Source organism: Lissotriton helveticus, chromosome 11 (assembly GCF_964261635.1).
Source record: "Lissotriton helveticus chromosome 11, aLisHel1.1, whole genome shotgun sequence".
Classification (NCBI taxonomy): domain Eukaryota; kingdom Metazoa; phylum Chordata; class Amphibia; order Caudata; family Salamandridae; genus Lissotriton; species Lissotriton helveticus.
This window is the reverse complement of record NC_136072.1, coordinates 597,051,320-597,076,152: the sequence shown is the minus strand read 5'-3', so window position 1 is coordinate 597,076,152 and position 24,833 is coordinate 597,051,320. Positions and strand designations below refer to the sequence as shown.

The window sequence follows — 24,833 nt, the reverse complement described above, 5'->3', positions numbered from 1 at the left end:
TAGGTGATGTCTGAATACACTCTGCTATGCACACTTGTTACTGTAGAAAGGTGACTTTCTGGAGATGGTGCTAATCAAAGTCTACTACTTATGCTCATTGGCTTAGGGAGAGTTGTGAGTTGAGTTAAGGCTCATCCACACACCTTACTATGCACATCCATCGTCTCAGATAGAGGTCTGAAAGGAGAGGCTAGTCCCTCCTCACACCCTACTACACACCCGTTATCTAAGAGAGAAGTCTGAAAGGAGAGCTCAGTCCCTCCCCAAACCCTGCTACACACCCATCATTACAGAGACAGGTATCAGCAGAGAGGTCAGTCCCTCCACACACTCTACTAGCTGCACTAACTATAACTTGAGCCCCGCCATGCACTGCTTATGACATCACATACATCACTCATGACATGTTCTATGACATTATTTATAACATCACTCATGACATATCAAATAACATCATTGATGACCTTACTGATTACATCATCCAATGAGTGTGCTAGTTAGTGTTATAGTGTACGCAGTGGCTGTTAGCTGTCTTGTCACTTTTCTCCCTAATTTTGCACTGCTTAAATTCAGCGAATGTGAGTGTTTCCAAAATGCTTGTGCTCCTAATGCACAATAGCTGTGTAGAGGTATTGAACATGATATACAATTTCTTATTCAAGATTAACTGTGTGTGAACGTGACAGTTGGCGTGTGATTATTATGTTTCAGACACGTTTTTTGGTTCTAGAGAAAAAGTTTCCTACAGGAGAATGATTCTACTAGTAGATTCTAACCGTTGTAAGCTATTTGAGTTATTAGAGAGAATATTGTCAGCGTGATAATTTATACTTAACATAGAAGACTGTGTTTACAAGGAACTAAGATATTCTCATCTGCTAGTCTTGCTAGAAAAATGAGCTATCTGTAAAGTTTTCACCACAATTTGAAGGGTGCAGGTAGTATGTTCTTTTTCACCTCCAGATTGTGGTCATTTTCTTTTTAGCAAATTGTGTTTTCTTTGACAACTGTTCCATAGAGTGTACACTGTTCTTAGTAGTTGTGTTTTAATACTCTGTGGGGCATTTTTTATTAGACTTTCACAGCCTGCAATCAGTGTGATACAGAGTAAACACTCTGTTTACGGTACATACTTTTCAGCTCATATCAACTTCATTTCTCAATGTAGGTTTGGTGAGTGTCAAGTATTTGATACAGATAAATGCTGTCCATAATAGGGCATTTGTTTTTGAACTGGCATGCACTACTTTAGCTTTCTGTCAACAATTGTATAGATATTGAACACTGCAGTCAATGAGTGTTTCTTGTATATCTGTGGTTGATTGTTAGTTTGATCTATGCTACCTGTAAAGTGTATGCTATAGTCTCAATGTTGCATAACATGCAGTTTACAACATCTAGGTGAGTTGTTTATGTGGTGGCAGTAGTAATACACAACGTTTGGCAAAAAGGTAGCTCTTGATCCAGAAAGAGCCCTTTTTGCTATTAGGTTTAAATCCACTCGGTAGTTTTTGAGATATTTAAAGAAAAACAAATTTGTATATCTAGGTGCACCGATACTTAGTGAGTAATCGTGAATGTACGTACCAACAGGAATGCCGTGCTTGGCTGGCCACAACCTGAGGAGAAAGTTGCAGCCATCATTTTATGTAACGGGACACAGTCCTGAGTGGTTTATATATTTATTCAAAGTAATAGAAGGGGTCAGGGTAGAGGTACGCTTACCCCATGGCTGGAATATAGAAGTGTTTGAGGGACCTCTTATGTTTAAAACACACCGAAAAACTGTTGTTTTTGCCATGTGCGATATTCGCGATTGCGTCGCAATGCTCAATGTAATCCCCCGTATCTTTGCGACAAATTCATGAATATTGGCCAAAAAAATTAAAAATACATTCACAGTGTCATTCAGACACTAATGCATTCACTCACAGATGGACTGATAATCTCTTATACCCACTTACAGACCCAGTCACAGATTCATACACCCACTCAGAGATTCACGCTCCCAGTCAGAGCCTCATGCACGCACTCATACACCCATTCAAAGATTCATGCACCCACTCGCAGACTGACTCAGACACTCATGTGCCCACTCACACACTCACTCAGAGACTCATACACTCACTCAGAGACCTACCTAGAGACTTATGCACCCTTTCACACACCTACTCAGATACTCATACTCTCACTCATAAACCCATTCAGAGACTCAAGCTCCCACTCACAGACTCACTTAGAAACTCATGCACCGATTTAGAGACTCATTCACCCACTCACAGACTGAGTTAGAGGCTCATGCACCCTCTCACAGGCGTACTCAGACACTCATGCACCCACTCACACACCCACTCATAGACTCACGCACCCACTCACTGACCAACTTAAAGACTTATGCACTGACACACAACTATTCAGAGACTTACACACCCACTCACGGATTCACTCAGAGACTCATGCACCCAGTCACAGACCCACTCAGAGGCCCATGCACCCACTCAGAGACCCAGTGAGCCACTCACACACCCAGTCACAAACCCACTCAAACACTGATGCATGGACTCACAGATCCACTCACAGACTTGTGCACCTACTCACAGACTCATACACCCACTCACAGACCCACTTAGAGACTCATGCACCCAGTCACAGACCCACTCAGAGTCACACATCAACTAACACAGACACTCAGATACTTGTGTACCCATTCACAGACCCGCTCAGAGACTCACGCACCCATTCACACACCCACTCAGAGATACATGCAGCCACTCAGACGCCCACTCAAGTGACTCATGCATCCCCTCACAGAACCACTCAGACAACACAAACACTCACTGACCCACCCAGACACTCACGCACCTATTCACAGACCTATTCAAACACTTACACACCCACTCTGACACTCATGGTCCCAGTCACAAACCCACTCAGAGACTTATGCACACACTCACAGACCCACTCAGACACCCACTCACCCACCCACTGAGAGACTCAAGCATCCACTCACAGACCCATTCAGACAATCACACACCCAGTCACATGCATAGTCTTACTTATATCATTGTGAATTTTAAATGTGCTGGTGTCTATTGAATGTGTGCTTTAGTTTTACATTTTCAAGATGTATTCGCGTATTTAAAAAATTGCAAAAAATAGGGATTTAAAAAGAAAATGAACACATGTTTTGGAAATATGGTGGCTCTGAGAAGAATCTTTGTGCTTATTGTGTGTAGATGATAACTACACATAAAACAGGATGCCGTGTTTCAAGTTGTTGAGGAACACCCTGTTGCTTTTCTCTGTGAAATGAACTCCATCATTTCTATAGATACCATCCATGTCAAAGCGTAAGTTGTTGTTGTAGATAGAGCCCATGTTATGGTCTTTGAGAAATGCAGAATCAGTTTTAGTGAAATGTTTCCTGACTTTGTCTATCTGTGGACAGAATTTGTTTTACCACTTCCATCTCTGCCTTTGGCATATGTTGGAGAATACCAAGGCAGTCTGAGAGAAAAGTACCATTAATTGAGCAAAGGTATCTTTCATTAGATTTCCAGGGTACACCAGCAAGTAAGCCTAGGTCATTGCCACCACAGTGCACAATCATGAAGTCAGGGTGTTGGCATTCCACAATTTTTTAAAGCAAAGACAGCAATTGATGCAACTTTAACTCCCTCTGGTCAATCCAATTAATGTCCACATTATCCAAACCTTAGTCCATGTCAATGCCACTCTTTCTAGCACATTCTATAGCCCAAAACACAAAGCTGTGGTCCACAATCCACACTCTAACCATTTTGAAGGCAAGGAGTAGCAGCACACGGGAAGGAGTAGTAGCACAAGGGAGAAGGCTGGAGCTGAATGAGACAGTTTTCAAAACGAAAGGCAGTTAAAATGGAGGACAGGAGTTGGTTTAAAAACATATTTCATTGGATGGTGTAAATATGCAAGTTTATAAAATTGGGTAGTGTCTATAAAGGATAGGTAAGTATATTTGTGATTGGCTCTGATAAAAATAAAAAATGTAGTGCAAACTTGGATATGCTTTCAATTATAAATAGTCAACTCTACCTGCTGCTGTTCATTTTGAAACTAGTATTTTGCTTCTAGAATGTGTTGTGAACTTGTGACCTATTGGTTCGAGAGGGGGGTGAGGGGGTAAAAAAGAGGGTTGCAATGGAAATTCAGCTAAGAGACTGGGGAGGAGGAGAGTATTAAACAGAGTGTAGTGTATTAGTTCAAGTAAGAGTGGTTTAGACTTATTATTTATGGAGGAGGGTTTATTTTCCTAGTCAAGATTTTCTTATGAAGTGGGGGGCTCTAGAGGGCGCACAGCAAGATGGCCACACTGATGTGAGGCTCTGCCTGACCGGGACACCATCCGACAAATATCCGCTGCATCAAGACATATACGAGGCCTGAAACTGGTTTAGGACAAGGCGATGGCAGGTTTAAAGCTGCCGCACTAGTTACGATGTTGAATGTAATATTCTAGGGGTCTAGGCACACACCCTGCTCGGATCCCGGGACTATATGACATATTGAAAGATACCACGCCATGTCAGCTAGACGTGGGGTGGACACAAGTAGGTGACAAATCTACATGCCACCTCCCATAGGACGCCAAAACACAATCTCCTGAGAACGCATAACCCTACTAGCGGGGGCACAAACGACCAGAACAATGCTGCATTACCACAGAGCAAAACCACTCAAGCCTCCCTGCTATAAGTCCTGATGCAAGACGGATCTCCTCAGTACACACTTAGGCTATGCTATTCATCCATGATACAATATACATACTGCATTGGTAATAAGTAAAGAATCACCGCTATGTGTAGGCGACATACATTACCATATGGCTAGAAAGAACACGGGCATCAACGAATTCTATCCACATGACACACTTGCAGGGTCTGTCCATGACAGCCACGAGTATCCATATAGCAGATTCCAAAAGCTACCCCGATGGCACAGCGACCATTCAGAGACACACGGATAAGGACAGTTGAGTTTACAGAGTTCGTTTATTTAGTTAAAAAATGATAAAACAAGACGTCATTCAAATGTACAATCAAAATGAGAGCAAGCATGATACCTATAACAACGATCTATGCCGATCGCTCGGATGATGTGGTCGGGAGTAATATGTATATTCTTTGTTTTCTCTTTTTCCCCTATCTCAGTTCTTTTTCTTTTCTGCTCTCTCTTCGATACATTGAAGTGTTGCAGCCGGCCGGCAGGGTAGTAGGCTCGCATTGTGTATTGCTCTATATCACTAATAAACGTCTTACAAAAAAAAAAATCAAGACATATACGAGCATGCCATGACACTGTGCGATTTCCCACTTACTTGCTGAATTTATTGGTGGCAGTGGAGATCGAGTTACAACTGTGGTAACGGGTGAAACGGGCTGTCCTGCCCTGAGGCGATGTTGTGGCAAATGGCGGCTGTGGAGGCGTGGTAGGCCGCGGGTCAGCTGACTGGACCGGGGGCCTGATTCAACATGCTGCGTGACCCCCGCTGCATCGGAGGGGCTGCGCAGTGGGGCGGCTGCTGTAGGACCTGCTGTGCACTACAGGACGACTGTCGTAGGCCGTTAGCGGTGTGGAGCGGATTGCTCAGAGTGCCAATGAAATAACACGAAAAAATTGGAGGGTCTACGAGACCAGAGGCTGAGTCCGTAAGATCCTTACTAAGATGCCACACTTGTTGGATTGCACAAGATCAGTCCAAATGGTCACATGACACTAGCTGTGTAGTCAATATCCTATCCGACCACCCACTTGGCAGAGCCTCGTCATATAGGACAACTGGAACCAGGGTAGTGCGTCAAGGCCCAGATGAATTGGCCATAGAGCCCACACTTCTGGTTCGAACGGTGAGAGTGTCCATGCCACTACATGGTACTGGTCGTGTGCAGTGCAAACAAAAGAGTGAGTGAGTGATGTTAAAATGGCGTTCCTGGCAAAAAAAAAAAAAAAATTTTATTAGTATTCACCAGGACGTCAGGTTAAAAACAGGTGTAGAACAGTGTGAAAAAATCACTGTTGCTTAGCTATGTTGTAAAGGCGGCCAACATGTTTCTGCCAACTGGTGTGACTACACCGGCATTCTTCAGGGCCTTATAGATAAGCTGTTGCTACTGCATGAAAACACGCTAATGTTTTCTTATAAAGTGAAGAAGACAGACCTAGAATCCTCAAAAGACTGTCAAACTACTCGTGTGGTCACAATGACCATCCTACCGTATCCCCTTGTGCGAATATCTCGAAGGTGGATACACTCCTGTAAAAGAAACAGAAAAGACAAAACTATTTTGTGTTCATTACACTATGCAAACTAAAAATGTCATAAGGACCAAAAAGAAGCTCAGCAAGACTAGTCCCTATTAGAACAGTCAGTAAATATTATTTAGGTTACCAGAAAAGTAAACCATCGCCACTGCTACATGTAATTCAACAAAGAATAAAGTAAACACGACTTACCCATCAGTATGTGGGAGTCAAACCTCACCTCACCCGGCAACGGCTCGGAGAATGAGGCCCCGCTCTAAGCACAAAAAACATATATAAATATATAAGCCTAAATGACTCAGAGGGCTTAAATAGTGTCCTGAGTCAAAACTATGTTTTAAAGGGTTTGTGCATATATAAAACTGGTTGTTAAATTGCCCACCAAGATCCAGAGTCCCATGGAGAGCAATGTAAGGCTGGTGAATTTGAGACTAATATAACAAAACTAAACTGACTGAAAGGATCCTATGTGAAAACATATTCTTCATTAGTGACAATTGTCATATGGAAATGTACCGTGGTATGTCTAATCCACCATACAATTAAAGGTTTTTGGGCTGTAAGAAACAACCATAGCCAATGTCTGCAACTAAGGCTTGATTGCAATGTTTAGGCATATTACAAGTCCTTACTCATTTGTAAATTCTGGTTCTTACAAAAGCAGGTCAAACTCTTCAAAGCTCAGTCGCTAAACAAGGCTCCTACACCAATTTTAGCACAGCGCGACGCTCCTGCTTACCTCTCCGTCGGTACCTCTCGGCTGAATGCGAAGCCGAAGGGGAGGCGACGACGAGAGGCGAGGCGCGAGGTTATATACCTGCTCTGATTGGAGCAATTTTCGTAATAACCGACAGCTGCCCTACAATTGGCAATGCTGATCTACGAGCGTCTGATACAACGCGCATGCGCACCACGATGCGTGCAGACCCTGGGGCATGCGCAGAGGCATGCCACGAGTGTAAACAAACACCGCTCGGTCGCGCATGCGCGGCTGGTTTTTCACAGTTTCTGACGGGAGAAGTGGCTCAAAAGTAGAGCGTGGTCGCTCGTAAGGCTGGACATTATTCTAAAACCACCCGTAAAGCCTACCGTGGAGGCAAGGAAACACTCTAGATGTCATAATGTCGTCTCCATAGTCTGGAGACTTAATGGAGGCACTGTGTAAGTACAACTGGACAAAGAGAATAACTTCGCCTCGTATTCATGGCAATTATTACAAAAAAAGGCTCTTGTCAAAAGGACGTTATGAAGTCTGTGACACGCCCAGGTTAAATGAGTTGTTTGGAAACAACACAGGGCTAATTTGCAAAGTATAGAGACCGTGTAGGGGTGAAAGGTGAGAACTACCCTAACACTGAGGCGAGGAAAAGCTCTAGATCTAATAGTGTCAAGTCCATAGTCAGGAGACTTAATGGAGGCACTGTGTGAGTACAACAGGACAAAGAGAATGACTTCGCCTCATGTTTATGGCAATTATTAAAACAGTCTCTTGTATAAAGGGCGTAATAAAGTTTGTAACACGCCCGAGTTAAATACGTTGTTTGGAATTAACACAGTGCTAATTGCAAAGTATAGAGGCCGTGTAGGGGTAAAAGGTGAGAACTACCCTAACACTGATGTTGGTCAAGTGGCCAAGTGTGAGCCACCAGGGATACAATCTGACCACTATAGACCATGAGTTTAGCTCCTTGATAGACAGGACGAACACTTCATGGGTGGCTACAGGAGTAGAGCACCCGCGAAGTACATACTAAACCCCAGACTGATACCAATGGGATCAAGATCATGTATTCCCAATGTCTGTGGAAAATGATTTTGGTCAATGGAGGGGATGGTGAACAAACTGTTGTATTTTGGTTAAAGATGTATAGAAATTACAACTCCCAAGGGCTATCATGGAAAGTCAAGGATGGTCATATGGAGACCCAAGGAATGTTGTCGTTCAACCCTGATATATCAGTCTTCATTTTGAAGATCCAGCGTTGTTCCTTCAAAAATAGAAATCGTGAGACATCAGTTATGTGAAGTGTTGCAGCCGGCCGGCAGGGTAGTAGGCTCGCATTGTGTATTGCTCTATATCACTAATAAACGTCTTACAAAAAAAAAAATCAAGACATATACGAGCATGCCATGACACTGTGCGATTTCCTACTTACTTGCTGAATTTATTGGTGGCAGTGGAGATCGAGTTACAACTGTGGTAACGGGTGAAACGGGCTGTCCTGCCCTGAGGCGATGTTGTGGCAAATGGCGGCTGTGGAGGCGTGGTAGGCCGCGGGTCAGCTGACTGGACCGGGGGCCTGATTCAACATGCTGCGTGACCCCCGCTGCATCGGAGGGGCTGCGCAGTGGGGCGGCTGCTGTAGGACCTGCTGTGCACTACAGGACGACTGTCGTAGGCCGTTAGCGGTGTGGAGCGGATTGCTCAGAGTGCCCCCACATGTGAGGCTGATCCTGTGCGGTGACTGGTGTGGATCACTGACGGCAGCGATATCGGGCGGCGCCTCCCTGAACAGCTGCCTGACGCCTCCCAAGTAGATCTCCCTGCAGAGCTGGCGCCCGTCGGCGCTGGCGGCGGTAGGTGGGGGCTGCGGCCTCCCTGCGGTATGGGCCGCGGAGGCGAGCTCTGGTCGTAGGCTGAGGCTGCGTCCTGCCTGCTGTGGCTGGCGCGGGGCCTGGAAGAGAAGCAGAGGCTGAGGTGGAGCACTAGGACCACCTGTGACTGCCGGCAAGAAGGGATCGTGCTGTGGGCTCCTCACACTGCTGCTACCGGACCTGCAGGAGGAAGGGCTGAGCTAAGGGAGCGAGCTGTACCTATGAGTGCTGCATAGATTGTGGTGGGGACTGAACAAATACAGGGCACGGTGAGGCCTGCTGGCGGGTGAATGAGTGGGCCTAGGACAGAGCTGCGAGGCAACTGCTAGCACTGGTGGAACTCTGCAGTTGGTGTCTACTGGCATGAGGCGCGCGGACTGTTGAGGGGGTTCCTGCAATACATTCTTTTCTGTGCATTATGGATCTTTCTATAGGCCTTACTCTGAACGTAATCTGTGCCCTTATTCTGTCTCGATTGGACTACGCCAATGCCCTTTATGTGAGCATTCCGGATTACTTGTTAAGGAAACTTCAGGCGGTCCAGAATGCGGCAGCCAGGCTCCTTTTGGGAGTTCCCATCAGAACTAGCATGAGACTGCACTTGCGCTTTTTGCATTGGCTGCCGGAGGCTGAACGGGTCAAATTTAAATCCTTGGTCATGGCCCATCGTGCCCTGTATGGGCTTGGCCCCACCTACTTACAGAAACGCTTTGCTTTTTACACCCCAGCTCGTTACTTACATTCTCTGTCCCATGCCTGGCCTTGGTCTCCCGTTGCCAACGTCAGAGGCTGGGTGGCAGCTCCTTGGCAAGGAAACTGGCGGTTGCTTGGAATGCTCTTCCTTTTTCTCTCCGGAATATCCAGGATCAGACATTTTTAAGAAGAAATTGAAAACTTTTCTCTTTACCTAATTGTCTGTTGGTACCTCTCTTTGCTCCGCGCCGGGACACTTACGAGTATCTGCGCGCGTTACAAATTTAAATAACATAACATAACAGGGCCTTCTGCTCTTGAACTATGGAAATGGAGGCAGATTGTATAATATATTTTTCTAACACAGCTGGCTGTGGTACACTGGGCCAAGTCTTATAGCGCTATTGAGCTGCTCCGGGGTCTGTAGGGCCCGCTGGCTGCTTGAACTGTGAGGTGCCTCCGCGGCGGTTAGCACTGTTGGATGGGAGCCGCTTGGTACAGACCCAATCCCTAAGCCTGTGATATTTGGAGCTTTTAAGAGTCCCCCCATCGCATTTCTGCCTGTGTGTGGGTTGTGAGCTTCTTTACAACTGAGGTACATTCTTCATTGGTGGTATTGAGTTGCAGTGGTAATCATGGGCAGGACGGATAAGTCCCAACCCCGTCTTACCTTTGAGTCCAGGAGGGCCCCCAAGACACCGCAGAAAGCGGCCTCTGATACTGAAGCGGAAGCGCTCACTGACAATCCTCCCACGCTGGAATCTACAATAGTGGCTATGCAGCGCACCTTACAGTCCATTGAGGGAGCGATGGCGACGGTCAATCATCGCCTCGATCATATGTCCTCTCAATTGGAGAAGCAAAATACGCGAATGGGGGAGGTGGAACAAAGGGTTCCTGCGGCTGAATATGGATTGACGAATGTATCGGACAGGACCACAGGCATGGAAAAGGTCCTCTCAGTAATCCAAGCTAAAAATGAGGATTTAGAAGCGCGGTCCCGGCGCAATAATATACGTATTACTGGGCTGACGGAGTCGACCAATGTGGGACGAATGGAGACCTTTGTCAAGCACCTGATTACAGAGATTTTTGGAACAGAACACCTGTCCAATGCCTTTATCGTGGAACGTGCACACCACTCACTGGCGGCACGGCCGGTTCCGGCGGCCCCCCCCAAGGCCCATTATTGCCAACATTTTGAATTATAGGGACCGGGATACTATCTTGCGCCTGGCTAGGGAGAAAGGCAGTATCACGCATCAGGGCAAAGTGTTGGCGTTTTTTCCTGACTTCACGGTAGCTGTACAATCTGCGAGAAGGGAATTTGGTGCAGTGAAACAGCTCCTGAGGGCAGAGGGGGTCCCATATGCCATGTTATACCCAGCACGGCTTTGTGTGGGCACGATGGGTGATGGCAAGGTTTTCAGCTCTCCCAAGGCCGCAATGGACCATGCTAAGGCATTAAAGCGCAGAAAGCGGGACTCTATGGCAGGGTCTGAAGAGGTTGAGTAGGGGGGACTCAGTACAGTTGTACTGTTGTTGGCACTTTTACCCTCTCTTTGTTCCACTACCATGATACCTGTGGGGTCCCATTGTTAGTGTACCCTCTTGCTGTTAGTATTAGGATGCTCGATCTGAGGACATTAACCGTTCGCCTCAACGCAGGTTGCTAAAACAGTCCTGAATCCTCTTAGTCATTTAATTAGACTTGCTGTTATTTTCTGTAGTAGCGCATTCTGCTCACTTTTAAGCACATGGCTTGAGGATCTGTGGTATACATATACAGCACTGTACTCAGTGTTATTGCCTATTCTCAAGGCAGGAAAGTCACCATATTACTGCTGTACCTGGGACAATGGGTTTGTGATGCATTGTTGTAAATAATAGTGCTCTGTCAACTTCTGCTATGTGGGAGTGTCTTGGCTCCGCGCCCCCCAAATATGGGTATGCCCCAAATATGTTTGGTTCTACTATGCTGGGGGGGATGTTTGGACGGGTGTTGGGATGGCTTTGGCATGATTGGGGTGCTAAAGTGGGAGGGGGATGGGGGTGTTTGAGGAGGGGAGGGGGGACTGTTCTTGGGACTTGCTGAGGATTACAATTGGACTGTTTGGTAGCGAAAAATGTTTGGTGCTACTCAGTATGCAACCATTCGTGAGGTCTTCTAGTATGCGCGGGTGGGGTGGGGGAGATCAGAATGGGCATTGGTAAAGTTGTGGGGAGGGGGCAGGCGGGGGGGAATGTTGTGGCGTTGTTTTTTTGTACAGCACTGTGAACTATTTTGGCATTAGAAGGTTGCATGCATCTGTCAGGGACAATGTTGGTGGGTTGCATAGGGTGTTGCCTCAATCTAGTACATGATGGAAAGTGCAGGTAAACTTAAGTGGATCACATGGAACGTCAGGGGGTTAAATAGCCCGAAAAAACTAGACAGGTGCTGGCGTACTTGGACCGTCACAATGTCCAAGTCGCGCTCCTACAAGAGACGCATCTTACTGACCGTACTGCGTCATGCATAGCCAAAAGGTGGGCTGGAGTTCGCTTTGCCTCTTCATACTCGTCATATGCGAGGGGGGTGATGGTACTAATAAAAAGAGGTATCCCATTTGAGAGCACACATGAAGAAATTGATACAGATGGACGATATATTATAGTGCAGGGTAGGCTCTGTGGTACCTTGCTCACGGTGGTGAACATCTATGGCCCGAACATAGATGATCCGTAGTTCTATAACCTGCTGTGGAATAAAGTGTATAGGCTGCCGATGTCTGCTATAATCTGTGGAGGGGATTTCAATGTGGTGTTGGATCAAGACATGGACAGGTATTCACACACAAGCACTACTGTTAAAAGGGCGGCACAGGATGTAAATGATGAAATGTCGGGCTTGGGGCTTGATGATGTTTGGAGACTGCGACATCCTGGGTTGTGGGAAGGAACATGTTACTCATACACACACAACACATGGTCTCGGTTGGACTATTGGCTGGTGACGCATGATGTCAACACTTGGGTGTTTCGGGTGTCACATCTTCCCCGAACGTTGTCAGACCATGCGCCGGTACTACTTGAGATGCAACTGCCTACCTATGCGCCGGCCCCGTTTAGATGGAAGCTGCAGCCATCGGCTTTATTAGACCCTGTTTTTAAGGAAGGGCTAAGAGAGGCTATTGAAAATTACTTTGCGTAAAATCTTGGATCGGTGCAGAGTATGGGTACCATCTGGGAGGTGTTTAAAGTAACTATTCGAGGGGCCTGTATTGGCCTGCAGGCAGGAGTGCTTAAATCTCTGCACGACTCCATGGGGAAAATAGAGCGTGAATTGGCACGGCTGGAACGGCAATATGAGGAAACACCTGATGCGGCTACACCAGCTGCTATAAGAGCACAGGTGACGGAGTACAACGAGCTAGCAGATCAGGAGATACGGCATCTGTCACTTAGATGTAGGGCCCGATACTATGGTGAGGGTGGCCGGCCGGACGGGCGTTAGCTGAGAGAATTGCAGAGCAAAGTTGTAAAGTTTGCCATTAATGGTTGCTTTCAATGTGTCATGATTTGCTCCCTGCACTCTCGTGCCCACCACCAGGGGCCTTCTGGTGTGACTTTCCAGTGTTCTAATAAGCTTCCAGACACTACCCTGCATGCATATCCTGACTTCCAGCCATTTGGACACTATTTGGGAATTAACATCCATTCCTAATCTATGCTGGGTTTTGTGGAAGCCAGTCTGCTCTTGCTGGAAACTCCATTACCTATAATCCCCTGCTCAATGCTTCATCTCCAACCCTGCAGGCCAAGGATAGGTGGAGGAATTCAGCTCACCTGTGGCTGGCTGCTGCTAGCCTGCTCACACCTGATGCACATGATTGTTGTGAGTTCTTTTAAGTCCCAGCTACCTTCAGTCCAGCGTTGGTTTTTGTAGCTGTGTTCCGGTGAGACCGATCCTTGTTTCCTGAGCTTTTGATATCCTTGTTCCCTGAGCGTTTGATATTCCTTGATTCCTGGGTTTTGTTATCCCTTGTCACTGAGCTGTAGCTATTCCTTGTTCCTGATTAGCACTGTTTGCAATGCTCTCTTGATTCCTAAGCTATAGCTATCCTTGCTCCACAACTAGCACTGCCTTCGGTGTTTTCTTGATTCCTGTTCCTGAGATATAGTATTCCTTAATCCTGAACTAGAACTACCTTCAGTGTTCCTTTGATTCCCATTCCAGAGCTATAGTATTCATTGTACCTGAATTAGCACTGTCTTCAGTGCCACCTTGACTCCTGATCCTTAGCTATTCCTTGTTTCTTTGATTCCTGAACTAGTACTTTTTAATGCATCATTGAATCTGCTCTCCTGTTTTTCCTTCATCCCACTTCCTGCTTGTCTATTATTACCTCTGTTTCAGTCCTTAGTTTCTGTCTTCCTGTCTACTGTCTTGCTTCTAGTTTCCTTCTATGTTTTCTGCTTGCTTTCTGCCTAGTGTGTCCTTGTTTTCCCTTTTTCCTGCCAAGCACTCCTCCTTTCTAGCTCCTTGTCTACTGTGCTTGTGGTTAGTTCTACATCTTTGCTGTTCCCACCTTACGTGTTCCTGTTTGATTTCCAGGATCCGTGGGCACAGCTGACTACCTAGATAGTGTTTCTTATCTACTGTGACTATTGACTTTGAGTTACTTTAATAACATCACCATAGTTATCCATTCCACAGACCCTGCATTTGCATGTATATCCTATATGTGGGTATTTGCAATCAGAATCTGTGATAGCAACTGTGGGTGAGGAACTTGCTGAGTTTCAGTTTTACTGTGTGGAGCTCCCAAAATATGGGGCCAACGCGTCAGGCATGAAAGTCGCAACAAACTGCTAACTTTCATTGATACGTTGGAGAAGTTCTGAACGCTGGCTGGCTGCGAGTGCTTCTTGCCAGTTGGGCAATTTTGGAGCATGATGTTTTGGGGGCTGCCCTGCCCCTACGAATGCACCACCCTGCTAAATATGGGGCCACGCAATTTGGTATTTACTAAATTTAATCGTGGACAGCCAGACTGGATTGAGAAGGACCAACCTGTCGAGGCCCATTTGGGGGCTTAAAATGTTCAACTGCAGCATTTATGGTGCTACCTTTGAGAAAGGAGGAGTTCTGAACTACCGATCCCATAATCCTCTGCTCAGATCCATCCGGGCGGCCCATTCAGGGCGGGCAATTTCAGATTTAGATAAGGGGCGAGATCAGAACTTGCGCATTCTCGTAGCGCCTATGCCTCTGAGGAAGAACTTCTATATACTTTAAAACGCGTCATGCATGAAAGGCTCAACAAACTGCTAATTTACATCGATACGTTTGAGAAGATCTACACTAATAAAGGCTTTTAGTCTACGCTGGCTGCGAGTGCTTCTTGCGGGTTGGGCAATTTTGGATCATGATGTTTTGAGGGCTGCCCTTCCCCATAGAATGCACCACCCTGCAAAATATGGGGCCACGCAATTTGGTATTTACTGAATGTAATCATGGACAGCCAGACTGGATTTACTGAATTTAATCATGGACAGCCAGACTGGAATGAGAACGGACCAACCTGTTGAGGCCCAACTGGGGGCTTAAAATCTGCAACTGCAGTATTTATGGTGCTACCTTTGAGAAGGGAGGAGTTCTGAACTACGCTCCCAAAATCCTCTGCTCAGATCCATCCGGACGGCCCATTCAGGGCAGAAAATTTCAGATTTAAATAAGGGGCGAGATCAGAACTTGCACATTCTCGTAGCGCCTACGCCTCTGAGGAAGAAGTTCTCTATATTTCGAAACGTGTCAGGCATGAAACGCGCAACAAACTGCTTTCATTGATACTTTGGAGAAGTTCTGCACCAATAAAGGCTTTTAGTCTACGCTGGCTGCGAGTGCTTCTTGCCAGTCGGGCAATTTTGGAGCATGATATATATATATATATATATATATATATATATATATATATATATATATATATATATATATATATATATATATATATATATATATATATATATATATATATATATATATATATATATATATATATATATATATATATATATATATATATATGCAGCAGAACCCCTCCTATTCAGAGAGCAGAGGCCACAACAGCGGAAACTTTTGGAAGCAGCATTTATTCACTTGGAATGGCGAATGCATTTCGGCTGCTCATACAGCCTTCCTCAGTGCCCAAGTGTCAGGAGGTTCTATGCAAGTTGTTGGTAAGTCCTGCCTCCTTTTTGTTAGTCCAAGGTCCGCTCCGCCCCTCGAGTGTCCGCCCACCTGATGCTGGTCGCGATGTCCTTGTGAACTGCATTACCCAGAATCCATCCTCATGTTACCAGGTGGGTGATACGGGGGGTGTTGGCAATGAAATCTTGTGATTGCGCGGAGGTGCAAGGTCTAAATACGTGCACATTAGAACTAATGTCCTGCTTGTGAATTTAAAATGCGCCTCCTTCGGTCCCCTTCGACCACCTCAGCCCCAAAGTCCGGACATGTTGTAGCGGGGACAGCTTGCCAGTGCACGCCGTCCTGGGTGAGGTTTAAATGCCTCAGCGCCGCTGACCTCTTTCCGTGCTTCAAGGCGGACTTGGAAATCCCATTACCATGGAAAAAAAAAAAAATATATATATATATATATATATATATATATATATATATATATAACCTCGCCGTATTAATATATCCACATTAATCTTTCACAGATTAAAGAAACCGTGCTCACAGGATATAACCTTCTCCAATTAGTTTATTTATTTACAGCGTATCCATTTCGAGGAGCAGCCAACGCGTTTCGTAAACACAGTTTACTTGATCACGGTTGAACGAAACACCAGGATAATTTCGGCAACTTGTTGTTTATTTTTCTCACTCCTCAATCTCAATCTCCATGACGCGTTTGCCCCTGATCACATATATACATTTGCAAATTCGTTCTGGGTGTAGTTATTCTGAATCCCAAATCGCTTCGTGAGTGCCAATCCTTTCTGAGACTTAGCCATCTTGTTCCCTTGTATAGACTACCCCTAGGGATCTCTTTTCTCCTCTGACTTCCTGTATGATCCTGGGCAGTGCTGTACTCCTCTTTCTGCTTATGTTTTCTACCCAGTCACCAGTCCTTGCCCAAGTCCCTCACATAGTCGCGGACAGTCCTCGACAGTATGAGAGTGGTGTACCATTCTTATGCCTAGTTTTCACATTTTCTGTGAGAGTGCAGTGCAACTGACAACGTAAACAAAAAATTACTGACCAACCAACTCAATTTACAGCATGTGACTTAGAGTGCAGTTCTGTTTTTCTATGTACTAGTTACCCCTTAGGAACGGTGTAGATAAGTCACAGGGCAGATTGCTATGTGCTTGGAGGGTAAGATATGCACTTTAAAGTCTCAGTCAGTCACATGTGCAGTTTGAGACCCCTAAGTCATCTCACCCTCACTGACGCTGCCTTCCCAGTGCAGGACTTCGCTATTAGGGGCCTGCTTCTGGGGGGACTTCTTAATGTCAGATCACTGCCAAAGCATGCTGACGAAATTCATCTATTGATTGAAACTCATCACTTGGATGTTCTCTTTCTAACCGAAACATGGACCCACGCAGACTGTGAAATTGAATTAGACTGGGCCTGTCCACAGGATTTTAAAATCCTGCATCTCCCTAGACCCAAAGGCCGCGGTGGTGGAGTAGGCATCATCTACAGAGCCTCTTGGCTCGTTACCATCCTAGATATGGACCCGGTTGCTGGGACCGAGCTCCTAGGCCTCTCCATTAACAGTCACACAGGAGCTATTTTTTCGGCAATTATCTGTTACCGACCTCCTGGGACCTTCAGCTCCCAACAACAACAATCGCTACTTACCTCCTTTACCAACATGGCGACCTCCCACAATAAACTCATCATTTTAGGTGATTTTAACCTTTGGTCGAATGGCACTCTTGACACGGGACTGAACAATTTAGTGCTCTCTTGTGATAGCGTGGGACTCCAACGACTGGTCAAGGAACCCACTCACATAGCAGGACATCGACTCGACCTCATCTTCTCTACCCCTCAGCTAGTACACTTGAACGATATCCTGCCTATGAGCTGGACTGATCACTCCCTTCTTAAATTTTATATTACTAATAAGGGGACCAGTACGCCGACACACAGTAGCTTTTCGGAATTCATGTATAGAGACTGGAAAGCTCTAGGAAGGCTGAAAACTACTGGTGCCGTGTTTCCAGTGGAAGACAGTTTCTCCCCTCACAACCCAGTAGTAGACAACTACGAGGTTTTCTGCACTAAGATATCCTCAATTACTGATTCCCTTGTTCCCTTAAAAAGTTGCAAAACTAAGGGCAGAGCATCAGCCCCTTGGTTTGATGATTCCCTGAATGCCCTTAAATTAGCCTGCAAACAGGCTGAGAGGAAATGGAGGCAAGGATATTCAGACACTAACAAGCTGATCTGGAAAAACAAACTCCTGGAATATAAAGCTGCAATTATTAAATGTAAATCCACCTACTATTGCTCCACTATAGCTACAACCGCCAACAGTTCCAAAAGCATCTTTCAGATCCTTAACAACCTCACCCACCCCAACTCTGCCAAAAAAACTATCCCTTCCACACAAGCACTCTGTGACAATCTCGCACAGTTCTTCAAGGACAAAATCGAGACGATCATCCATAACCTGAGCACTAGCCCTGGAGCTGACTCTATTGACTACAAAAAGATAAGCCCAGGGTGTTCTCCTACTATATGCCTGCGGGAATTTCCTCCCATCTTGGAGGCGGCTTTCGATAGTTTGGCTCGTGGGATTTCTTCGGGTTCCCCTCTTGACCCTCTGCCCCCTAACACCTGGAAAGCTTTCGGAGTGGAACTCTTCTGTACCCTTTGCAGAATCTGCAATCAATCCCTGCGTTGCGGGGTTGTTCCGGCTCCTTGGACGCAGGCTCTCATCACTCCACTACTGAAGAAACCCTCCTTGAACCCCGAATGTTTACTGAACTATCGGCCTATCTCCCTATTACCTTTCCCGGCGAAAATCGTCGAGCGCTGGGTGAGCTCCTGTCTTTCCAAACACCTGGAGCAGAATAACATCCTGGACGAAATTCAATTTGGGTTTCGTCCGGCCCATGGCACTGAAACAGCTGTTCTCACTGCCATGGAGGACCTTCGTATGCGCGCAGACAGGGGCCAGGCAGCAGCCCTGGTCCTGCTGGACCTGTCTGCCGCATTCGATACGGTCAATCATGTGACTCTGCTGGAAAGACTGAGGGAGGCAGGGGTTGATGGCACCGCCCTGCTCTGGTTTCACTCCTTCCTGCGGGATAGGAAGCAGGCTGTGTCCCTCCCCCCCGTTTCAATCTGCCTTCTCCCCAGTTCCCCATGGGGTGCCCCAGGGCTCGTCTATCAGCCCTATTTTATTCAATGTCTACCTCAAACCTTTGATCACGCTAATAAAATCCCATAATCTAAAAGCCATAAACTATGCTGATGACACTCAGTTTATTCTCTCTTGGGAGGGGGAAGAATCAATCCCCCTGGAATCATTTCACAGCTGTCTGAGAGACACAGCTGGTTGGTTGCACAAAAATTCCCTGCAATTCAACTCCTCTAAAACCGAGGTTCTGTACTGTGCCGGAAGTCGGATCCCTCGCTTACTCCCAGCCGATTTCTGGCCCCCTGAAGCCCTGGTAAAGCCTCAACCGGTTACCACCTTTCGCAATCTGGGTGTCATGATGAACGACAAACTTAGCATGGAAACTCAGGTTGCGAAAACAGTGTCCACCTGCTTGGCCCTCCTGCGCTCCCTACGCAAGATCATGCCACTTCTCCCCTTACAAGCCCGGGCGCTAATAGTCAGGTGTACTATTCTTAGTCGCCTTGACTATTGCAACGCGATGCTGTTAGAGGCTCCAGTTGTATTGCTTGACCGACTCCAAAGAGCTCAATCTGCCGCTGCCAAACTAGCCCTTGGCTGGTCAAGGAGATCCTCGGCCACTGCGGCTTTGGCCGAGCTGTACTGGCTTCCTATGAGGCAGCGAGTGGCTTTTAAATCACTCTGTCTTGTCTTTAAGGCATTACACGGAGTTGGGCCCACCCCCTGCGATCCATGTTCACGTGGTACATCCCAACCAGAGCCCTCCGCTCCTCCACGGCCTGTCTTGTCTCAATACCAAGATTCTACAAGGTCAGGACGGGGGGAAGATCCTTCAGAGTTGCTGCCGCTAAACTTTGGAACAGCCTACCCCTCGACATTCGCCAAATCACTGAACTCTTCCCTTTCAGAAAGCGGATTAAAACCTGGCTCTTTCCCTAAACGTTAAACTTTGGCTTTCCTTATCTGTTGTCCCCACTGCTCACCATCTCAGGAGCTATACTGTTTACAGCGCCAGGATACCTGCAAGGTGACAGCTGCGCTATATAAGTGTTATAAATAAATAAATATATAAATAAGTATGGTTAAATATCCAGTGTCTCATGTATAGTGCAACTGATATAAATATTTACAAAACCAGAGTCACTCATCATGCCAGTGAGAGAGAGACAGAGACACACATTACTCAGTCACATGCCCAAACAGCACTCACGTATGCAGCAGTAACAGATCCAGTTGCGCACATTGTACTAAACCCCAGCGCTCACTAATGCAGCCAGTAATCAGGCCATATAGCCAGTAATTTACATATATAGAGACCCATAGAGACACTAAGACAGGTAGTCATATAGCCACATAGTGGCACAACCAGAGAGGGACTGATACACTTATTTTGATATGTACTGAAGTAGTGATACTCCTAATCACTCATGCAGACAAGTAGCCCTAAAATCATTGTAAGGGGTGCTCCCTTCCTGGCTGCCTAGTTCCCCACCATTAGTTCCTTGACTGGTTAACCCTTGCTGGGTCTTCGTTCCATCACTGTTTGGGCGGAAGCATGTTGCCCCTCTGCTCCACTGGTATTCACGCTTTTCTGTTTATGGTTGTATTTGTTTAGTTATGACCCGCGGCTGATTGTGGCTCATTTCCCCACTTCTAACTATTCATATGAACACTCCATGCTGCTACACTCCCATTGACACTTGCGTAGTGCCCAGTGTTTGGGAGACGTGTCACACACTACATCACCCATTTTAATATACTTACTTGGAAAGTGAGGGGCATGCACACACCTTCACGCCACTACTCAGTCTGCTTCTATATGAAACGCCTCCCCAGGCACATAGCGTTGTTACAGGATACACATCTTATCCATTCCGAATCCTTCAACCTGCAAAGAAGCTGGAGTGAAGTTGGTTATGGTGAAATTAAGTTTCCACCCAATCGCGCACTGTTCACTTGGCGCCCTGGCGCTTTCTGTAATTTATTCCTTTACTCCTTGTGAATGTTGAATAATGAAATTATAACTAAAAAGAAAAAAGTATAAATATGAAATAAAAGGAAAACTGATGCAAGTAAACACGAGTGTGGTTTAACAAGGAGTAAAGGAATAAATTACAGAAAGCGCCAGGGCGCCAAGTGAACAGTGCGCGATTGGGTGGAAACTTAATTTCACCATAACCAACTTCAGTACCAGGTCTGACAAACCTTTACAATCGCAGCACCAGTGTACAAGATTGAATAATCAGAAAAAACTCGGAGTGCTCCTACAACCCCCTCAAGATTCAAGAAGCTGGAGTGGGCAGGTTAGGCCACCAGCTATTCTGCTTATGCCCGGAGGACACTACTGTGGGTAAAGCTGGGACCTCGTTCATATTAGAAGACACAATATTGGACCCAGAAGGCCGCTATGTCCTGGTGAAAGACCAACTTGATGGCCGCTCCGTTATTCTCAGACAACCCGCCTATGTTAATGCTCTCTCAAACACACTCTCTCAATGGAGTGATACACCTTGGCATCTTGGGGGGGGGGCTTTAATAGTGTGCTGGATACTGTCCTTGATCATTCCTTCCCCCTCTTCCCCGAGCAACTGCGACTTCTGATGCTCAGATGCTGGCTGATTGGCTCTACCAATGGTGGCTAGTCGAATTCTGCCGTCTCCGGACCTCAGCCTCAAAGGTATACTCCTTTTACTCTGTGCCACGCAACCTACATGTCTGTATCAACAGATTCGTTGGAGCATCATAGTTGTTTCCTTGTATTAAGAGAATGGAGTATTTGGGACGCACCTTATCTCCCCCTGCTACCTGGCACCAGCAACCTACACTTTTGGAAGATCCCCATTCAGATCTTCCCTTGGATCAATGACTACAGAATATTTTGACAATAATGTTAACATAGCTTCCACAAGACTGGTAGAATGGGATGCCTTCACAGTGACACTGCAGAGACATTGTCTGGGCGTACATGGTAACATGAGACAGCTGCTCAACAGGTGACTGTGGACCCCAGTGCCACATGTGAGCTGACGGAAGCATGTCGCGAACACGTTGTTCTTTTAGAAAAGGTTAGATTGCCTTAATTATGCCTTACACTTGGCCTGTACACATGCCACGGCCTATAGAGCTGGATGGCTCCCAGCGTGGCTTATCCGGCAAGATCGGCCACAACCCCTCATAACGGCACTATGCTTTGGTGTAGACACCATTGTTTTCACACAATATGCTACTTATGTTGAACTCATGCGCCACTATATGCAGGTGTACCAGATGGTCATGGCCACTAACTCCTTCTTTGGCAACCTGAAACTGCCCCACAATACCATGGAGTAGCGAATGGGCCTAAATGGACCCATCATGCTGATCCAAATTAAAGAGTCAGTCAACGAAATATCCACTGGCAGGTCCCCGGGACCCAAAGGCTTGCCCGTTGCGCTCTACAAAGTGTATGCCCCTCAATTGGCCTCACATCTGTTGATGTTATATGAGAAGGTCCTCTCAGTCGGCAGTCTTCCTGCCTCCCAAAGAGGGGCAACAGTCCTCTCCTTGCCCAAACTGAATAAAGACCCACTGCTAATAGGCTCCTACAGACCACTGGCTCTACTGAATACTGGTTATAAGATCCAGGCAAAAACACTTGTGGATCGTCTGGCACCCCTGGTACCATGTTTGGTCCACCCCAATCAAAATGGATTCGTCCCTGCCGGCAATACTGCGCTGAAACTACGCCGTTTCTTTACAGTCATGACTTATACCCACCATGCCTGACCTTCAGCTGGATGGCTGGCCTTAGATATTGAAAAGGCATTTGACTCCTTGGAATGGGATTATCTCTTCAATGCAATGTCCCAATATAGTATCGGTCATCGCTTCTTGCACTTAGCAAAGTTATTGTACAGTGTAGAGTGCAGGACAATGAACAGATAGAATATGATGGGCAACGCTGCTCCAACATCAAGAACTCAAATTCTAAACATTTCTTTGAATAAAATTTTGAAGAAGGGCTTTTAATAACAAAGCTTTTGTTTTAAGAACACTAAGACATTGATATTTACCTTTGTTATATTCACTTCATTTTCTATGCAGCGTCGCAAGCCCTTTTTGATGGTTGGGCTGACAGCGCTCTTTTCTTTCGTACAGTGATTCTCATATGTTTTGAAGAATTTCTTCAGAATAGAAACATCTGCTATGGAGCGCTTCTTGGCTTTCTTAGCCTTTTTCTTTTTCTCTGGCATGGTTATGTCTTTTTTTCAAGCCCAACACTGTCAAAAACACATAATTCAATTATCCAGCTGTATACATAATTGTAGTTTGCAGGATTATAAGAAATGTATAAATAAAATGAATAATTTTCATTAATTGGAAGCTGGAAAAATACTTTATTACAAACTATCAACCATTAATATTACTGAGAATGATGTGACTTGTGATATCAAAGAAGTAACAATCAACCAAGTCAGCACTCAAGATGGCCGCCATTATCTTGGGCTCCTAGTCAGTACTTTGCCTCTTGACCTACATCACTGTTTTGGAACGGGCAGATAGGTCACACATGTTTGGAGTATGCAGCTGAAACCACTGAATGGGGAGCTACAGGCCTTTCGATGACCACACAGATGGAGCATCTCTGGTCGCCCCCTGGGAAACATTTCTGAGGAGGCTGATTCGCCATCGGCGGCTACCTCAGGTGCAGCCTCTCCTTTCATTGAGTGGAACCACAGAGATGCAGAGACAAAAATGGAGGTTATGGGATGAGGGAGTTGACATCCCTGAAGAGAAACCAACACCTGAGAGCAGGTTGACATTCAGAAGGGTTTCAAGGCAAGGGCAGAGTGGGCAATTGCCCAGGGCACTCACATTCCAAGGGCGCCCTGGGAAAGGAAACGTTCTATTTCTCTGTAGCTCACAAATTTCCATTTCTATAGCTAACCCCCTCTCCTTCTCTCTACCGACCATTTTCCCTCTTGAGTGGAACAGGTATACCATATCACTGGAGTCAAGTTAGCCTGGCTGAAGTGGGATGATACCCCAAAACCGGTTTCCAGGATGAAAGTGTTTCTTTCTGCCTCGCAGCTGACATTCTGGGGCAACAGTGTAATGTAACTGGTGCTCATGTAAAGCGTTCCAAAACCTTCTGATCAAGTTCACGCTATATAAAACTACAACAAAAAAAAACAGTGCAGCAGGTGCTACTGTCTGTTCTGCACATAGCTCTCCGGCTGATCTTCCGCCATTTACATAAGGGAAAGGTCTCCAAGGTGGTTGGTTTGGTTTCTTTAAATAACACTGGGAGTGAAAAAACAGAAATGAATGTTTTATGTAGATTGGGGATATATTTGGTATTTTACAGAACTGAATCTTTTTCTCTGAGGCGGACTGTGGGAAGCTCGCCCATTTCGGAAATATATTATATATTTTAGGGGGGTATGGAGGGTACTGATAATGGGAAGAAGCTAAGTTTGAAGGAACGCAGAAGTGCTCAGGGACTCTCTCTCCCATCAATGTGAAGGAGGCAGGCAGTGAGCAGGGTGCATGCTTTATCAGCAAAACACACAAGATGATGGACGGAATGTTGCACAATGCCAAAACATTCACCCCCAGTCACAGATCTGGGTTTAATCCATCGTTATTTTGCTCACCAAGCCACCCCAGTTCAGACATGGCCATATGCAAATCAGTCTTGACCCTGTGTCTCATGGGAACAGTCCAGCCCGAACTGCCAAGCCATGTCTTCCCTGGACCGGAATCAAGCATCCTAGGACCGGTTTCTGGCTATCAGCAGTCTTCAGCAAGGATAGCTGGCTCCATTGTGCTTTCTGCACTCCAGGGGCAGCATCTTCTATTTTATCCTCATTATTAACACACAATGTTAAGGGA

At 46.0% G+C, this 24,833-nt stretch overlaps 1 protein-coding gene across 2 annotated transcripts in view; it reads right to left on the bottom strand.

Annotated features, from left to right (window-relative positions):
• The window catches only part of LOC144790985 (uncharacterized), a 298,192-nt gene that overhangs the window by 270,108 nt on the left and 3,251 nt on the right, over positions 1-24,833 (bottom strand). For both annotated transcript variants that reach the window (XM_078665607.1, XM_078665606.1), the window contains one exon: positions 23,012-23,218. In XM_078665607.1, the coding sequence (XP_078521733.1) occupies positions 23,012-23,191 (180 nt within the window). In that variant the 5' untranslated portion in view covers positions 23,192-23,218. The remainder of the gene's footprint in view (positions 1-23,011; positions 23,219-24,833) is intronic.